The 16,092-nt window shown below is 50.6% G+C and overlaps 5 protein-coding genes across 5 annotated transcripts; 2 read left to right on the top strand and 3 right to left on the bottom strand.

Annotated features, from left to right (window-relative positions):
- Positions 1-2,501: 2,501 nt before the first annotated feature.
- Positions 2,502-6,149, bottom strand: BU25DRAFT_241621 (plasma membrane calcium-transporting ATPase 2). Its single transcript, XM_033701533.1, has one exon. It carries the CDS (start codon positions 5,994-5,996, stop codon positions 2,583-2,585), a length of 3,414 nt encoding a protein of 1,137 aa, XP_033555400.1. The 5' UTR covers positions 5,997-6,149; the 3' UTR covers positions 2,502-2,582.
- Positions 6,150-10,538: 4,389 nt separating this feature from the next.
- BU25DRAFT_416297 (uncharacterized protein) lies at positions 10,539-11,891 on the bottom strand. Its single transcript, XM_033707746.1, has one exon. The coding sequence runs from the start codon at positions 11,464-11,466 to the stop codon at positions 10,975-10,977; it is 492 nt and encodes a 163-aa protein (XP_033555399.1). The 5' UTR covers positions 11,467-11,891; the 3' UTR covers positions 10,539-10,974.
- On the top strand, positions 11,680-12,980 carry BU25DRAFT_416296 (phytanoyl-CoA dioxygenase family protein). Its single transcript, XM_033707745.1, has 3 exons — positions 11,680-11,714; positions 11,871-12,203; positions 12,254-12,980. The coding sequence occupies exons 2-3, from the start codon at positions 11,945-11,947 to the stop codon at positions 12,913-12,915; spliced, it is 921 nt and encodes a 306-aa protein (XP_033555398.1). The 5' UTR covers positions 11,680-11,714; positions 11,871-11,944; the 3' UTR covers positions 12,916-12,980.
- BU25DRAFT_483264 (uncharacterized protein) lies at positions 12,905-13,503 on the bottom strand (the record flags this gene model as incomplete). Its single annotated transcript, XM_033711169.1, has 3 exons — positions 12,905-13,009; positions 13,059-13,151; positions 13,203-13,503. The coding sequence occupies 3 exons, from the start codon at positions 13,501-13,503 to the stop codon at positions 12,945-12,947; spliced, it is 459 nt and encodes a 152-aa protein (XP_033555397.1). The 3' UTR covers positions 12,905-12,944.
- A 1,131-nt stretch (positions 13,504-14,634) lies between these two features.
- BU25DRAFT_241581 (uncharacterized protein) lies at positions 14,635-16,073 on the top strand. The gene has a single exon (XM_033701532.1). It carries the CDS (start codon positions 15,034-15,036, stop codon positions 15,949-15,951), a length of 918 nt encoding a protein of 305 aa, XP_033555396.1. The 5' UTR covers positions 14,635-15,033; the 3' UTR covers positions 15,952-16,073.
- The last annotated feature ends 19 nt before the right edge of the window (positions 16,074-16,092 follow it).

The following is a 16,092-nucleotide window of genomic DNA, read 5'->3' as shown; positions in this document are numbered from 1 at the left end:
CCCTGACAATATCCGGATCCGCTCCGTACTGTCCCTGACCGTACGCACCAAATCCCCAGCGTCCTTACACACCTCCGAAGCGGACGTACAACCTCCGGTCACCTCCGGAGCGGGCCTGCAACCTCTGAAGTGGGAGTATTAGGATTCTGCAAGCCCTGCTCTGGGACTTGCAACCCCGATACCTATCCAACTCAGTTCCGATTATTAACCAGTAACCGAACGAACCCACACGTAAGTATATAGACTATTGCTGGTAGAGTTCTGTTCGGTACACAACGTCTTGTACCTACTTAGATACCGTACGTAGTAATTGATTTAGACTCCTAGCGAGTCCTAAAGGGCCTACTCGTAGCATCTTCGTGACACTTGCTTAGGTGACTGTCAAACCCCTACAGACTCCCTGTACCTCCGCTCATCCCCAAGAACCAATCGAATAGTGTCTATGAGCTTTGCTTAAGGCACAAATCACAACACGCTACTGTACTATTACTAGACTATTACTACTTGTAGTGGATGCCAAGAAATTGCTTATGTAATAAGACAACGCACGAGCTTCTTGGCTCCATCTTGAAAATCAACGACACCTCTCTCTACCACTCTACAAGTACGGTTACTATTTCCTCTTGTTGCTATGCTCCAACCTAAGCTAAGCGCCATTTCTACACCTCCTGCACCTACGACTCCTTTCCAAGACGTATCAACTCTACCACCACAACTATCGTCCACCTTGCCTACATCCACACCCCGAGAACGTAAATCCACAAACAAATATACGCAAAAGAATAATCGTTATCGAGACAAACTCCAAAAAGCAGCAGGCTCCAAGCCTGCAATAGTAAAGGCGCGGGCTGCAAATAATACATATATTAGCAGGGCAAAGGCAGCACTACTTAGAGTGAAGGAGGCAGAATTGAGGGATCTTTCGGAAGAGAATCGATGTCTTGCCAGCAGAGAATTAGGGCGCTGTTCCCGACAACATTCCATATTGTCTATGTGCGTTGAGTTGTCTGCGTGCATAATAGTCAACTAATACATATAGGTTGAGATTGAACATCCACTGGGTACAGAAAGCGCGTTCGATTGCCTAGCTGAGTGTTGGCTATCTGACAACGACATTCTTCAAAAGGAAGGGATCACAAGCAAGCAATACGATAACTTTGAACCAGATTCTAAGCCAGGCAAGTCACGAGATTGGGATGTTGACGTGTCAAAGTTCAGGTATCCGCTACGTAGCGCACAAAAGAGATCCAAAGTCAAAGTGTGACTACCTAAGCGGACTGTCACGACTATTACCAGGTTGCTCTTCTAGATATCCTCACAGCCCTCGAATGCCCTCTTCAGTTGTCGATTAATCCTCCGTGGGTACCAGGATAGCAAATTCTTGCCAGCTGTTAGATCTACAAATCTTTCACTAGTTGAGCTTGCTGTACCAGTCTTCAACTCTTGTTTGCTGACTGCACTGGTCCGAGTTGGTGTAGTTTGAGATGACTGTAGCTCATCAAACCTGCGACAGGCCCCTTTTGCAAGCAGGTGGTCGAATACCCTAGTGCTCTACAGTAGGTCTAAGTCCTCCAGAAGGTTGTCACGAAGATGCTACGAGTAGGCCCTTTAGGACTCGCTAGGAGTCTAAATCAATTACTACGTACGGTATCTAAGTAGGTACAAGACGTTGTGTACCGAACAGAACTCTACCAGCAATAGTCTATATACTTACGTGTAGGTTCGTTCGGTTACTGGTTAATAATCGGAACTGAGTTGGATAGGTATTGGGGTTGCAAGTCCCAGAGCAGGGCTTGCAGAATTCTAATACTCCCGCTTTGGGGGTTGCAGGCCCGCTCCGGAGGTGACCAGAGGTTGTACGTCCGCTTCGGAGGCGCGTAAGGACGCTGGGGATTTGGTGCGTACGGTCAGGGACAGTATGGAGCGGATCCGGATATTGTCAGGGGATCTGGAGAGGATACCGTGACAAAGGTACTCCACTGGTTGATATGCCTTCTCCTTCCCCTTGCATGAACTCTTGGTTTCTTTTCTTTCTTAATCCGCAAATCAAGGGGTTCATCCTTCACCCTTGTCTATTGATTCCATCACTCTACATCGACCCTCACGCAAACCCGACAAGTGTGAGAGACCAATAGCCGCCCTGAACTGTGAGCCGCGTCTGGAAATAGCACGCTGACAGAATTGCTGTTGAGATGGTCAGCCAGCACCTTCACTGCAGTTCTTCAGGCCCTGCGCCTTCCCATTTCCGACTAGCGCCCACAGCTCCCTCCTGCGTAGATAAACACCACGTAGGTAGCTACTAACACATCACGATTCTGCTCATATCACCTCCCTTGACAGAGATTATCAACACGTAACTTCATGTTGCGAATCGTTCAACGAACCCAAGCAGCTGCTGTCGCCCTTCTCGATGCAAACATTGTCTTCCTGAATGATGCGTTGCATGACAAGCGGGGGAGGTGAGAATACTGACCAATGCACCGTGGTGGGAATGTTTTTGGTAGAAGTCAAGGACTCGTTCATCTTCATTTAGTATCGTACAAAGTACAAGTACAGTCTAAGCAAAGCAAACACTAAAAAAATCACACTTGTGACCTATCCTTCTCCTGTGATGATGCCGCATCATCAACGACAACAATAGGTGGTGTAGTGACTACGACATCCTTCTCAGGATCATGAGTCTTCTTCTTCCTGAATAGGCTACCAATAGCAGAGCAGCCCTTACCAATCCACCTATAAGCAATAACAACCGGTGTACCAGTGACATGTGCAATAGCAGCAAACCAAGGATCAGGGAAGTATTTGATCGCAACAGCCCAAGGAATGCAAAGGAAACCAATGATGATCGAGATAGCCCACTGAGTGCCATCAATACCGCCAGGCTTGATCTCGAAGGCACGTCCACCAACAAAGATGATCATGACCTGAAGACCAATGATGAGAACAACGATGAAAGTGAAGAAGTGGTTGCGATGGATACCCTCGAAGATGTTGAGCTTGTTGTCCAGACGCCTGTTGTTGAAGATGTTGAAGATCTGCATCCAGACGAAGCTGTTGAAGATGACAGTGTCGAGCTCGAGCTTCTTGTTGGGGTCCGAGAGGTCGTAGCCAAGGATGTCACCACCGGCAAAGTAGAGTAGGAAGATTGCGGTGAGCTTATAGATGTTCTGACCGGTAATCTGCTTCCACATCGTGGTGGTGATGAGCGGCTTGTCCCTGCCTTGGGGTGGGCGGTTGAGTATGCGCTCGGTGGGAGGGTCAGTGGCGAGGGCAAGGGCGGCGAAGGTGTCCATAATCAGGTTGACCCAGAGTAGCTGAACGGCCTTCAGGGCGGGCTTCATCTCGTCGTCATAGACAGCTGTGACGAAGGCGAGCAGAACGGCGGTGATGTTGACAGTGATCTGGAACTGAAGAAACTTCTGTACGGCATCGTTCACGGCTCGTCCCCACATAAGGGCGGTGATGATCGAAGTGAAGTTGTCGTCCATGAGAATGATGGCAGATGCCTCCTTAGCAACCTCAGTACCTGAGATACCCATGGAGAAGCCAATGTTGGCAGCCTTAAGAGCAGGTGCGTCGTTGGTTCCATCGCCTGTGACAGCCACGATCTCGTTCAGGGCCTTGAGGCGCATAACGAGTACACGCTTGTCTTCAGGCGAAGATCGAGCCAAAACCTGGAGACGGGGAATGACCTCATCCATCTCAGCCTCGGAAAGGCGACGGAACTCGGGTCCTTCCATGACAACGCCACCCTCAGTGTAGATGTTGCACTCCGTTGCAATGGCTCGTGCGGTCTGTATGTTATCACCAGTGACCATGCGAACGGTAACGCCAGCACCTTGGGCTTTACGAACGGCCTCTGGCACACCGGGGCGAACGGGATCCTGAATACCAACTACACCGAAGAAGGTAAGATCGCTAAGGATGGAAGCGAAGTCGACGCTGCCGGTCTCAGTGAATTTGGCGTTTGCTGGAGGCCACTGGGCGTATTCCTGGTAGACAAGACCGATAGTCCGCAGAGACTTGTTGGCGAGCTCTCCGATTGTCGAGAGTAGTGCCTGGCGACCTTCCCCGGAAAGGGGTTCAGTCTCCAGTGTCTTGAAGTTGGCTTGCTCTGAGCACATGCCGAGAAGAATCTCAGAGGCACCCTTGACAACCAGACGGTAGCCGCCTGTCTTGAGCTTGAGAACTGCAGCCATGCACTTCTTGCTCGAATCGAACGGCATCATGTGCACAACCTCCCCGTTGTCGCGAGCTTCAGGTAGTGACAGAAGACCAAGGTGGTCCTTGGCAAGTTGCAACAAAGCAGTCTCGGTCTTGGATCCAACAAACACCTGCCTGCCCTCCTCTTCACCCTCGAAGGCGGTGGAGTTGATAGCGATTGACTGAACGAGGAGCTCCTTGGCAGCGGGGGTAACATTGGAGGCCCAAGATGCGAGAGTCGTTCCAGTCTCAGTGTCGGATTGTGCAAAGCTGGCAGTACCAAACTTGCCAGCAACGACTGTCATCTTGTTGGTGGTGAGCGTTCCTGTCTTGTCCGAGCATATCGCAGTAGCATTGCCCATGGTTTCGCATGCTCGCAGAACACGGACAAGGTTGTTCTCCTTCAGCATCCTTGTGGTTGCAAAAGCCAAGGCGAGTGTAACAGCAAGAGGTAGACCCTCAGGTACCGCCACGACGATGATGGTGACTGCAACAATCAAGATATCCATGAAAGCGGAACCCTTCTCGGTAGGTGTGCGGTTGTCACCTGACAGACCGCCAACGAAGCGGAAGAGCAAGATGAAGAAGAGAATGCCGGCAGCAGCGCTGCCAATCTTGGAGATGGCGACAGCGAGACCACCAAGCTTCTCCTGAAGTGGTGTGGCTTCCATCTCAGTGCGAACAGACATCATGATCTTGCCAAAAGAGCTGTGTACACCTACAGAAGTGGCCATGTAGGTACCAACACCCTCATTGACTTTGGCGCCGGAGATGATGAAAGGGTCGAGTCCCTTCTGAGACTGGCAGTTCTCAAGCGCTTTCATGACCATGGAGCTGGGTGTCTTGCGGATCGCATCTGACTCGCCAGTGGCAGAAGATTCGTCGCACTTAACATCGTGACCTTCGATAAAGATGCCGTCGACCGGGATGACATCACCGGGCTCCATGTGGATGATGTCTCCAACGAGTACATCGTAGACGCTGATCATGATGGCTTTGCCGGATCGTGTGACCTTGATCTCACGCTCTTCCTTTTTAGCGTTGAGTCGAACGAACGCTTGCTCCTTCTGCCAGTCGTTCACGGCTGTGACCAGGACGACGATGACGATAGCGATACAGATAGCAAGCCCCTCTACCCAGTCTACTGGTGTTGGTGAACCAGGCGGGTGCTCCGCGCCGAACGTCTCATAGAGGCCAAGTGCCAGTGAAATGGCGGCGGCGACAGTAAGAACGATAAGTACAGTATCGTTATAAGCGTTCCATACTAGTCTCCATAACGGCGTTGGTTTCTTAGGGGGTAATACATTTCGTCCGTATACGTGTATCCGGTCCTCGAAAGGTTGTCCGCCGCTATGTGATCGTTCGGTCTTCTTGTCATTAGTTGCGCCATGCACGGCTTGGTCGAATGTGATTTGCTGAGGAGCAGCTGCTTCGTCGATGCTCAACCCAGTATGTGTATCTGACTGCAGTCCATGTGCAATACCTTGTAAGCCACCTAGCGCCTGGAAAGCAGGCAACGACTTTGGGTTGAAGAGCTTATTGAGTTGGCCTGGGGAAAAGGCGAAAGGATTGTTGTCCACTTTGAAGTCGCCCTCCGTCCCAGGATCGGGCAGTAATGCGGTCTCGGAATCGTTTACTGCTGTTGATGCGTTGCTAGGGGATACTTCTGATAGTGGCGATACTGGTGTCCGGAAAGGATCGGATGTGGAAGAAGAAATGGTATCGGTGTTGCTCAGAGCTCGTTGCCGAGTGTTGACCTGTAGGTTAGGTGGCGCGAGTTTTCCGCTCTCCATATCGTATGAACGTATGTCGCTAAGATTAAAGGAAATAGTGAATCTGGAGTAAATGTAGTAGATTCAGTCGAACTTGAGATACTGTAGGCGACAAGGGGTATCGAGCTGATGGAGTATGTATGACTGTGTTAAGCTGAGTGTGTTGAAGCACCATATATATCAAGGAGGCTGTGTATTCTTCGCCTGCGACAAGCGCCCCTTGGCTCTTGTGTGCGTCATTTTCACATCTGCCTTGAGATCAAACGTATAAGGTAGTCATTTCAGCCTTTCTGGGCATTGCGCCCCACGGTCGCTTCGCGGCCTTGACCTACTCAGATCTAGAGGGTTGCGAGCGGGGTATTGCTAGAATATGGAAGGAGGGTACCGAATACTTGCTTGACTGCCAATATGGTATACAACGGCGGCCAAGAGATGGCAAGAATCGTTGTTGGTTGATACGGCGGGTGGAAGAGCTCTCGATTGTGCGTGCCCAGACGACAAGACGCCAACGCGCCATGGCCCGGGGGCAGTGCAAATTGTGTGACAGCATGGCAGCGCGGGGTCCTTGTACTTTCCTCGTTGGCGGCAAAGCTGTGGAAAACAACAATCTCGACTGTCGAGAAATTTGGTCTGAAAAGGCATCATGGTTTGGCAAGAACCACCGAAGTCTGAATAGGGTGTTTACAATGATCAGCCTAGGAGGGACTAGACAAGGCTGCGACATAAATTCAGCCGTTTCGACCAATGACCAGTCAAGCCATGCGCCACAAGCTTTCGCCACTGCGGCTGTGTGCAGAGAGTCGAGCGAATCATAGATCACCCCTTTTGGCAGAGTGATTGTTAAGGGCAGTGCGGCAGAGCACGCGTATCTATCGTAAATCGACCAATCAACAGCTGTGGCACAATGACATCGCCACAAATGTCACAGCTTAAGCTCAACACTGCTGTTGCCCCCATCTCGAACTCTCACCTCTACTGTAGTACGTATGCAATAATCTAGTCCGACAACTGAGGCTCGTGAATTTGCACGTGGACACATCCAGCAAATGATAGGTGCATACCTCAGTCACCACGCTGAAGTATTGCGAGGCGCAGCCTTCCAAGACGCGGACGTTGGTACAGATCTTGATTAATAATCTCACAAAATGTGTTAGTGGAATATCCTGTTGTGACTGACACGGCCAAATCTCGCCCTCCGAAGAGGTACGTACAAATTTCCGTCACCGGAAAGGGGCTGTTCACACATGGGCAAACTAAGTGCGGCTTATCGTAAACCTCATAAGTCCTCTACCGGTCGGTGAAGGACATAGCCTTGTCAGCGCTATCTTGCACGTGCCACGTTTCTTTGAATCAAGTCATTTTGCTAGGCAGCAGCCTCGCAGTCGCAAATGGTCATCATCTTTGAGAAGTTTGACTGCGTCGCATCTCGGTGAACTCCAAATCCGGCTACATCTGGTTATTGGAAAGGAGTAGAGGCGTCTTCGCATAAACTTGAGTAATGTGTAGAGTTGCCTCGTAGTCTGCTAAGATCATAGCGGCTCATGATACTGCTACGGTTTCGTGATGGATCCAGTCCCCGCTCAAATCGCCCTGCTGGTGCGCGGACCGAAACGTCATTGAGCGAACAGTTTTGCTTGAGTTGAGGCAGTGTTGGTCTTGGTGAACGCGAGCATTGAAGCTTCAGTGTCGAGATGTACCGGTCAAGCTGATTCTGACGGCTTTTTGCGGCATCATGCATTAATTGATGAGTACTGCCGGCCTACTGACACGATTGCCCCGTGAGTCTATACTATTTCGGCCTAAAGCTGCAGTTTAAGAGCCCGAAAGCAAAGACAGCTTCGATTTGCGATATCGAGTCGCCGCTACGAAAATTTCATCTGCACGTGCCCATATAGCAGGAGCACTTTCGTTCTCCTCCATGACGAACGGTATACTCTCGAGCTCTTGAGCACCTATCGACATTGAGGTTATCGATTGGTGAAACCAGCGACTCTACCACGATCGGGGCGCCAACCTGAACCGTGCTCAATACTTCGTCGTATAGGAGTACGAATTCTGATGCCCCATTGTCCAGAGAAGTATTATGGCATTTGATGAGAACCCTATTGCCCCGGACCTCGTACCGCTAATATTCAGTGCAGTCCGACTGTCTAGCGAGAAACTCAAATAGAATATCAAGATGTTGGAGTTCAGTGAAGAACTGTACACAAAGGGAAGAAGTTGAAGATTGTACTGAGGTTGTGTTGAGTGAAGCTACAAACAGTATATATAGGTGAGTAGCTGTAAACAACGCTAGTGTGACGTGGCAGTCACTCTCATGGCAGGTGAGGTACAACAGGCAGGAACACCCTGAACCGTGACACAATAGCATTGACTGATGATGGTTGTCCATGGTTTGACCAAAATTTCCGTTTCATTGAAGCCTTGAAAGCCAATGATCCTTCATCCTGTCAAAACGACGGTTCGACTCGTGTGACCCATTGCCAACGTGTCTCATCTTCCCTCTGCATTGCAGCTACAAGCTCCATAAAATCATTCACCTGCGCTTTCGTCAGACCGAAGCTCTTCACAAAGGAACTGAGACACCGTAATTCATTCGATTGCCTCTCACGTCCACTAACTGCTCGAGGATATCTTGTGCAATTTGAAAAAGCGAAGTCAATTGGAAGTCACTACTCTTATCCCACGAGACCCCGTCTGTCTTCGCACGAGCACCATTGTCGCGGTCCCGCAGCGATACAAAAAGGCCGACCTTTCTGACCCTCGGATCCTAAGGGATATATACACCGCAACAACCATAAACCACCTTCTGCCACGAAATATACCGCTTGGACAGGAAAATCCCTTGTACAATCAAGCCGCGTGGAACACTCGTGGTGGTAGACATCGGCGGACAGAGTTAGGGGCGACGGAGACGGCGACTGACGCTTCTGCTTGAAAAAATTGTTCTATCCATCGCGCACATGGTTTAAGTCAAATCTCAAAGCACTTGCATCGACGTTTTGTATTTCCAAGTCCAACCCGTCAAGTCTCGACCAACTATTGTCGACCGGCCGTGATTCATCTTCGAACCATACCAAGGCACTACTAGCCCGTGTATATATTTGCTACATAAGATTGACCTGGTGGTAACGTTCTAGAGGGTTGACCTGGTTCATGAAGATCTGTTTGGTTCACAAATAGACAGACCCATTCGTGTGAATTTGACAAAATTCTTGACAGAATGGGTACATGTTCCTTCCGATGTCTAGGTTTTTCTCATTAACAGACGTGGGAGATTTAGATAGTAATGTCCCCAAAGTGTAGGGAAGAGCATGATATGTCGGAGCCAAATCGAGATCGGAGACGCGCTTATCATAATGTAGTTAATCGTCGGTGTCATAATGGACTTTTGAACAGACGTACGTGGTTCGGTCAGGTGCTCTTTGGGTTCATGATTATAGACGCTGGAACTAGGGAAATCAGCAATCACTAACAGTGAGCTTTGATCAGGAGTGAGATAAAGCACGCCTCTGTCGAGTGGCACCACGTCTGGTAAATCAGTACCGGCATGGCTCAAGGCAAGAATGTTTTCGATGGAGGTAAGTTGTGGAAGGTGCCAGGTTGAACCTTGCTCTACGGGGGATTGTGTCAGTCTCATACACGGGCAAACAGCGCGCGTGCAAAAGGACGGCTGAAAATACGTCTTCTGTCACTTGTTTAACCGTTGTGCGCTGACCTGATCTGTGGGAGGCGACCCTGTTGATACAGTGCAGATTGGCTTGTGGAAGTATTCCAGTGAAACACGTTTTCATTTCGCACCATGCTTTCGAGTTGAGAGAATATGGAGTGAGAGAAGTTTTCGTCTACCTCTTCCAACTGTGTCGCGAAGGAGGAAGTATCGTTGGCGGAACATTGACATTCTTCATGTGAGTGTAAAAAGTGGGTTGGATGTTAAAATTGGGCGATGTCAGGTATCAACTAATTTCTTGGTGGCGAACGTTTGGCGTGTGGTGGCGTTATGCTTTCTCCAAGTCCCAATAGGTTAACTTCGTATCCTGATTGGCTCAAAGCACTGCGGAATTCGAAAGCTGAATCTTATAGGTCCAGTCAGAACCATCGTTCTCCCAAAGCATCGCGGAATATGAAAGCTGAGTTCTTATAGAACTCACCGTTGTTCTCAGGAGCACCATAGAAACTGGACTCGTGGTCATCGCCATACCACCACCGACCACCGACCTCTTCGCTCCCGCCAACAAATCCCATCTTGGTTATCTTGGTTTTCTGCCAAGGGCGCTCTCCCCCACCGTGTCCATATCATACGTTTCCTCCACGTATATACTGTTTACAAAAGCATTCCACCCGCGCATATCATGAACGGATAGTCTCATCTCCACACCTAGATTGCGCAGATTATCATAGCTGACGCGATCCGTGTCTGACTTCATATAAGTACGCAGTAACTCCAGGAGGAGGTTTTGAGCCAATTTTGCGTGATCAACGTTGATCTGTTGGTCTTCCAGAGCAAGGCCCATTAATTCGAAGAGTCTGTCGCGTGGATCGCTACACCCAAGCCCAGAAAATCGGGCAAGACAATCCATAAGACTTGGGCGTTGAGTCTGCATAGGGGTAAGCCGGTCACCTTCATGATCTGTATGACCACGATCCGCCCTAAGAGTGAGCAGTTAATCGGCAGTCTGCTCCACCGGCCACAAAGGCTGATACAGGAAGTTTGCAATTTCGCGTAGATTTGATATAGGTCGGTCCAAGGGGAATAAATACCTCCTGGATGATTCACAACAGGGAGAAGTGAGTATGCTGCGAGGTCATACGCAGACACTGCATTACATAATAACATACAGCGGTGTTCCTCATCAGCTGCTGGACCTGGCAATCTTGGAGGGGTAGCAAGTCTTTGCAAGATGTTCCATCGCAGCGTCTACTGGCACTTCCGTTCCATATCGTGTTTGATCATCGTTTGTTTAGATGATCGTATTGTTTGCCAACCCATAGATATCAGTCATGAGTTGCTCCTGGTGGTTCCGCTCCAGAACATCGAGCTGATCGATGCAAATTTGGTCCATCCACATCCAGCCAATCCAGTCGGAATCACCAAAGTTTTTGCTGCACCGAAATTGTTGACAAAAGCGGTATAGGTTCGATCCAATGCTGATTCGTTTGTGGTTAATGTATATGTTGCGTTTTGGCTAGGAATTGCCTCATGCATAAGAGAGCGCACTATACTCTCAAAGCCGATCGTACTTCGGTTCCATGATGAAGTGTTGTAATGCGCATTCGATCTTCGAAGCTGTGGACAAGTCACTCCGGCAGAGTCTGAGTAAGCGTATCTGCGATCACCTCTTCCATATCGACTACCTCTTCCACATTGAAGGGAGCCTTGCGCGCTTGTCTTTGTGATTTGAGCGTGCGCAAGACCTGCATTTTCTGATGGAGCCAAGATATGACATAGGGCACTCATGTACTGCGGAGTCCCGGATATTGAACCACGCATTAAGGTGTTCGTGGGAAACTGCAGAAAGTGAGATTTATGAGGCTACCGAGCTCTTCAGGGGATCGATGCGTTGCAAGGCTGAAGTACCCGGTGGTGGATGCTGAGCCTGGCAGCCTGTTCATCATTTCGACCAATCGGGTGCTCCTAAACGTCCGTCAAGGCTCTCATGTTTTTGTTGCGTGCAAACGAGCTCAGTTGACGAACATGTCAAGATGGCGCTGCCATAGTCCAAAGATCGAGTACTGGGAGTAAGTACTACCATAATGTTTTGGTTCTTTAAGAAGTCCTCGGCTCGGAACAAAGCGCGAGGCAGTGGTGGGGCAAGCACAATGGAGCTCACCCCATACACGAGAAGAGGCGGCCGTCTCCGACGCTTGCTGGTCGCCGTGCTGACTGTAAAATAGTGCTTTGATCGTGCGTGAACAGTTCCTCGAACTGACAACCTCCACAGCCAAATCTTGACGTACACGTAACAGTTATGGCAGCCTCGACACAAGGGCTCACACCTGAGCAGATCGAGTTCTTCAACAAGAATGGCTACCTTCTTATCCCAGATGCACTTTCACAAGATACAGTTAAGCAGCTGCTGGCTGATACCAACAAGATGCTGCACGGCTTCGAGTTAAAGGACCACCCAATGACCAAGTTCTCCACCGGTGGCGATGACGGCGCAGACCATGTAGGCGATGCATACTTCCTGGAATCTGGGGATAAGGTGCGTTTCTTCTTCGAGGAAGGTACGAATGCGCACATGTATACCCAAAGCTGTATAGCTAATACAAACCAGATGCCTTTGATAAGTCTGGGAACCTGACCAAGCCCAAAGAGCGCGCCATCAACAAGATCGGCCACTACCTCCACGAGCTATCCCCTTCCTTTCGCGAAATATCCCTCTCAGCGAAGAACGCAGCCATAGCACGCGACCTCGGCTTCCACGACCCTCGTGTTCTCCAATCCATGGTCATCTGCAAGCAACCTGAAATTGGCGGCGCAGTACCTCCACACCAGGACAGCACCTTCCTGTACACAAATCCACCAAGCGCGGTGGGGTATTGGTATGCGCTCGAGGACGCGACGAAGGAGAATGGATGCTTGAGCTTCGCAGCAGGGAGCCACAGGCGCGCGGCGGTCAAGCAGAGGTTCGTGCGGACGGGCGAGAATGGCAAGGAAGGCACTGGCTTCATTGACAATGAAGGACCGCAATTTCCCAATGGCTTGCAGACAGAGTCTGGTGCTGACAAGGAAGAAGTATACGATATGGGCGAGGTCAAGGCTGGTACACTAGTGCTCATCCATGGCAACATCTTGCACAAGAGCGAGAAGAACACCAGCCAGAAGAGCCGGAACATTTACACCTTCCATGTTATTGAGGGCCAGGAGAAGTACGACGAGAGGAATTGGCTGCAGCCGCCCGCGAGTGGGTTCTCGAAGCTGAGCGTCGGTGCGTAGGAATGAAGGTATCGATGATACTATGATAACTATGTCTTGCTCTGCACACATAGCGCAATACCGCCAAGTGCCAGGCCCATGCCGATCCATGTATCTGTGAATTATAAGCGGAGCGCAAATGTGTAACGAGCAGTATGACGTACCTCTGCTAATGACCTTTTTCTCTGCCCACCATTCACCCAACACCGTGAACATAAAGGCCAGTGAGTTTGTGATTGGTACCGTAAGACTTAGCTCTGCTATTTGTTAGCTTCCCACGAAGAGCACATGTCCAGTCTGGTACTCACCAGCCTTGCCAATCAAAATGAAGAACCATACACTGCCAGTGACATTGAGCAGCAACGGAATGGCATACGCTGGCCTACTCAGCACACCCTTCACAGCATACCAGATTCCCAGAGCCCTCCTCTTCAATGCCGAGTTCTTAGGATCGGTCAAAGAAGGGTGTGTCGGCGGGGTGTAATTTATGGCAGCTTTGCGCATGAATGGTGTGGTGAGCCCCCAACATGCACCAACCATCAGGAATCCAAGGATCCATCGGAAGATGGACGGCTGAGGGTCGCTGGCGACAGGCATGTCTGGATCCATAGCGATGTGCGACCGAACTAGTGAATCAAAATTGTATGTACAAGTGAGCAACCAGCGTGTAAGTCGCGTACAGTGGTGACGTCGCGGGTGTTTACTCTGAGCTGTCGCAGCCAAAGAGCCCGGAGTTCACGGGTCGCGCCTGCCTGAGGCTTCGTTACATTAGCGGCGCCTCTTTCCTCCGAGCCAACCCTCCATCACTCGAAACACCAACCACCGCAACATTTCGTCTTGTTGTTATTGGCAGCACTGCCATCCTCGCATTATTTTAACTCATTGTCAGGTCAACATGCGACAAACGACACGTTCGACACAAAGGCCAATGCAAGGGGGCACCTTGCGCTGCCAGAATTGGCACAACCTGCCGCTGCCCACGAGCGCAAAAGCACTTCCACAGTCAACACTATGAGCTCGTCACGAAGATGTCGTGCCCCTCTTCGCGTCCTTCTTCGCTACAGTTCATCCGTTCAAGCCTGTCAGCTGGGATTTGGAGCTCCCGCTCGCAAAGGCATGTGCAATACCACTCACGCCATGTTCTGTCTCAACCATCATCATCATCGCCCAAAGTCTGCTTGTCCACAGTTTTGCCGGCCATCACTTTTCTTTGTTCCCCAGATCTGGGTCTTCCCCTTAGACTCATTCCTCTATCCACTTCCTCTTCTGATGTCGGTTTCCTTATGTCAGTCAATCATTGTCTGCCCACTTCAGCGTCAAGTGTCTGAATTCTATCAATAAGGCAGGCTGGGAACGGCTGTTTGCGGCATGTTTGCTATCTGCATTCCATACACTTTGAAATCGAGTGGGTGGTTAAGTGAAGCGTTGCAATGGACCCCATCGCACGTCATCGCATCATCCATCAAGCTCGATCCCATCCCCCAGAGATCTTCAAATTATTTTCCGATGATATTCGAGATGAAACAGCCACCAAGAGCCTCAAGGGCGTACAGCGCCAGCGTCTGCAGCCCTACGGATAGCCAACGGCTGTCAACAAAGATGGGCAGAGTAGCGATTGTGGTGTAACGGGTACCTGCGGGGCTGGGCAATAAACGCAAGAATGTAACCCAATAGCGACGCTGTGGCTGCAAGCAGCATGCTTCTTCCTGGGTGCACCCGCTAAGGCCACCTCAAGTCCCAAGTGCACTGAAGTTTGACACTTCGGCCACTACAGACGCCTCCAGCGAGCCTGAAACAAGAGGACAGTGGCTTAGGTCATCCTCATTCCGCCCTGGGTCCCCAATAATAGTTCGATACAACCTCGAATGCAGTTGTCGAGGAGAGGCTGGAAAGAATTCTCGTGAACTAAGATGCAGGAGTATATATCCAGTATAGGTAGGGTTGTTTTGGTTGTTTGTATCCAGCATCTATTGCACCATTGGTCACTCCACACTCGTTTGTACGCCTCGAATTCAGATACCTGCAAGGTACAAGACGCGTTACATCCACGGCTCATCCACTCAATATTCCCTTCGCCACACCTTACAGGCAGGTCGCCTCCGAGTACCTGGTCAGTAACCAAGCGGAAAGTTATTCTTCATGGCCCATCTACTACGCTACCACTCCGAAATCGAAATGCGGCCGATCAACAAAGAGACGGAAGCGGTTGAGCTAGACCATCTCTTTGAGAGCTACGCTGAGACGGATCTGTTCCAGCAGTTGACTACTTCTGCTGCCGACTCCTCAGCCGCGTCAAGTACGGCTCTTTCAGCCTTGGCTCCACCTAGATCCCTCAGGATACCCATGATAACCTGGGGCCCCACCGACTCGCCCAACATCGACTTCACCTTCTCCACATCCTGCTCCCCAGACTTCTCCACCTCCAAGACCGCCGGCTGGTGGAACGACGACAGCATGCCCATGGCGCAACAATCCTATCCCACACACCGCGAATCCCACGCTCGCCCAAAAGCCCAAAGCATTCCCATCTCCTTGGCCGGCCTCAGTATTTCCTGCGACATGAGCAGCTTCAGCAGCATGAGCAAGTATCAATCGCAACCGGAGATGCAATCATATCACCCGGCGATGTATCCTACACCCCCAACACACCCTGCTCATCCTTCAAGTATGGTACCCATCGGCACACGCCCGCTCTCCTGCCCCCCCTCTCCCACACCGCAGGCGCGCTTCCACCGCCGCCGGCCCAGCGGGCAGGCACAGCGCACCAACACGACACAGTCCCGTGGCAAGTCGTCGCAATCGTCGCACGGCACTGCACGCGCGCCGTCGAGGGGGAATGTCGGGTTTGTCAACTTCACGCTCGACGATAGTCGTAAGATCTTGACTGGTGTTGCGCCGAGCGGGTCAAGCAAGACGAAGGCGAGGCGCGAGAAGGAGGCCGCTGAGAGGAGGAGAAAACTGAGTCAAGCGGCTGTTAAGGCGGTTATGGAGGCGGGTGGGGATGTGAATCGGTTGAGGGCGTTGGAGAGGGAGGGGTTGTGTGTTTTTGAGAGCTAAGAGAGCTTTGACTCCCTTTCGAGAGAAAGTTGAATTGGCTTGACCTGGCACTCGTATACATACCCTCACTTCCGAGGCCTCACCGTATTGGCGTGTTGGAACTTGGGAGGGTAGCAATGTTTTAAAATTTTGTAAAGCGTA

Source organism: Macroventuria anomochaeta, assembly GCF_010093625.1.
Source record: "Macroventuria anomochaeta strain CBS 525.71 unplaced genomic scaffold BU25scaffold_59, whole genome shotgun sequence".
Classification (NCBI taxonomy): domain Eukaryota; kingdom Fungi; phylum Ascomycota; class Dothideomycetes; order Pleosporales; family Didymellaceae; genus Macroventuria; species Macroventuria anomochaeta.
Note: the sequence above shows the minus strand (reverse complement) of the source record. Positions and strands in the feature narration are given on the sequence as shown.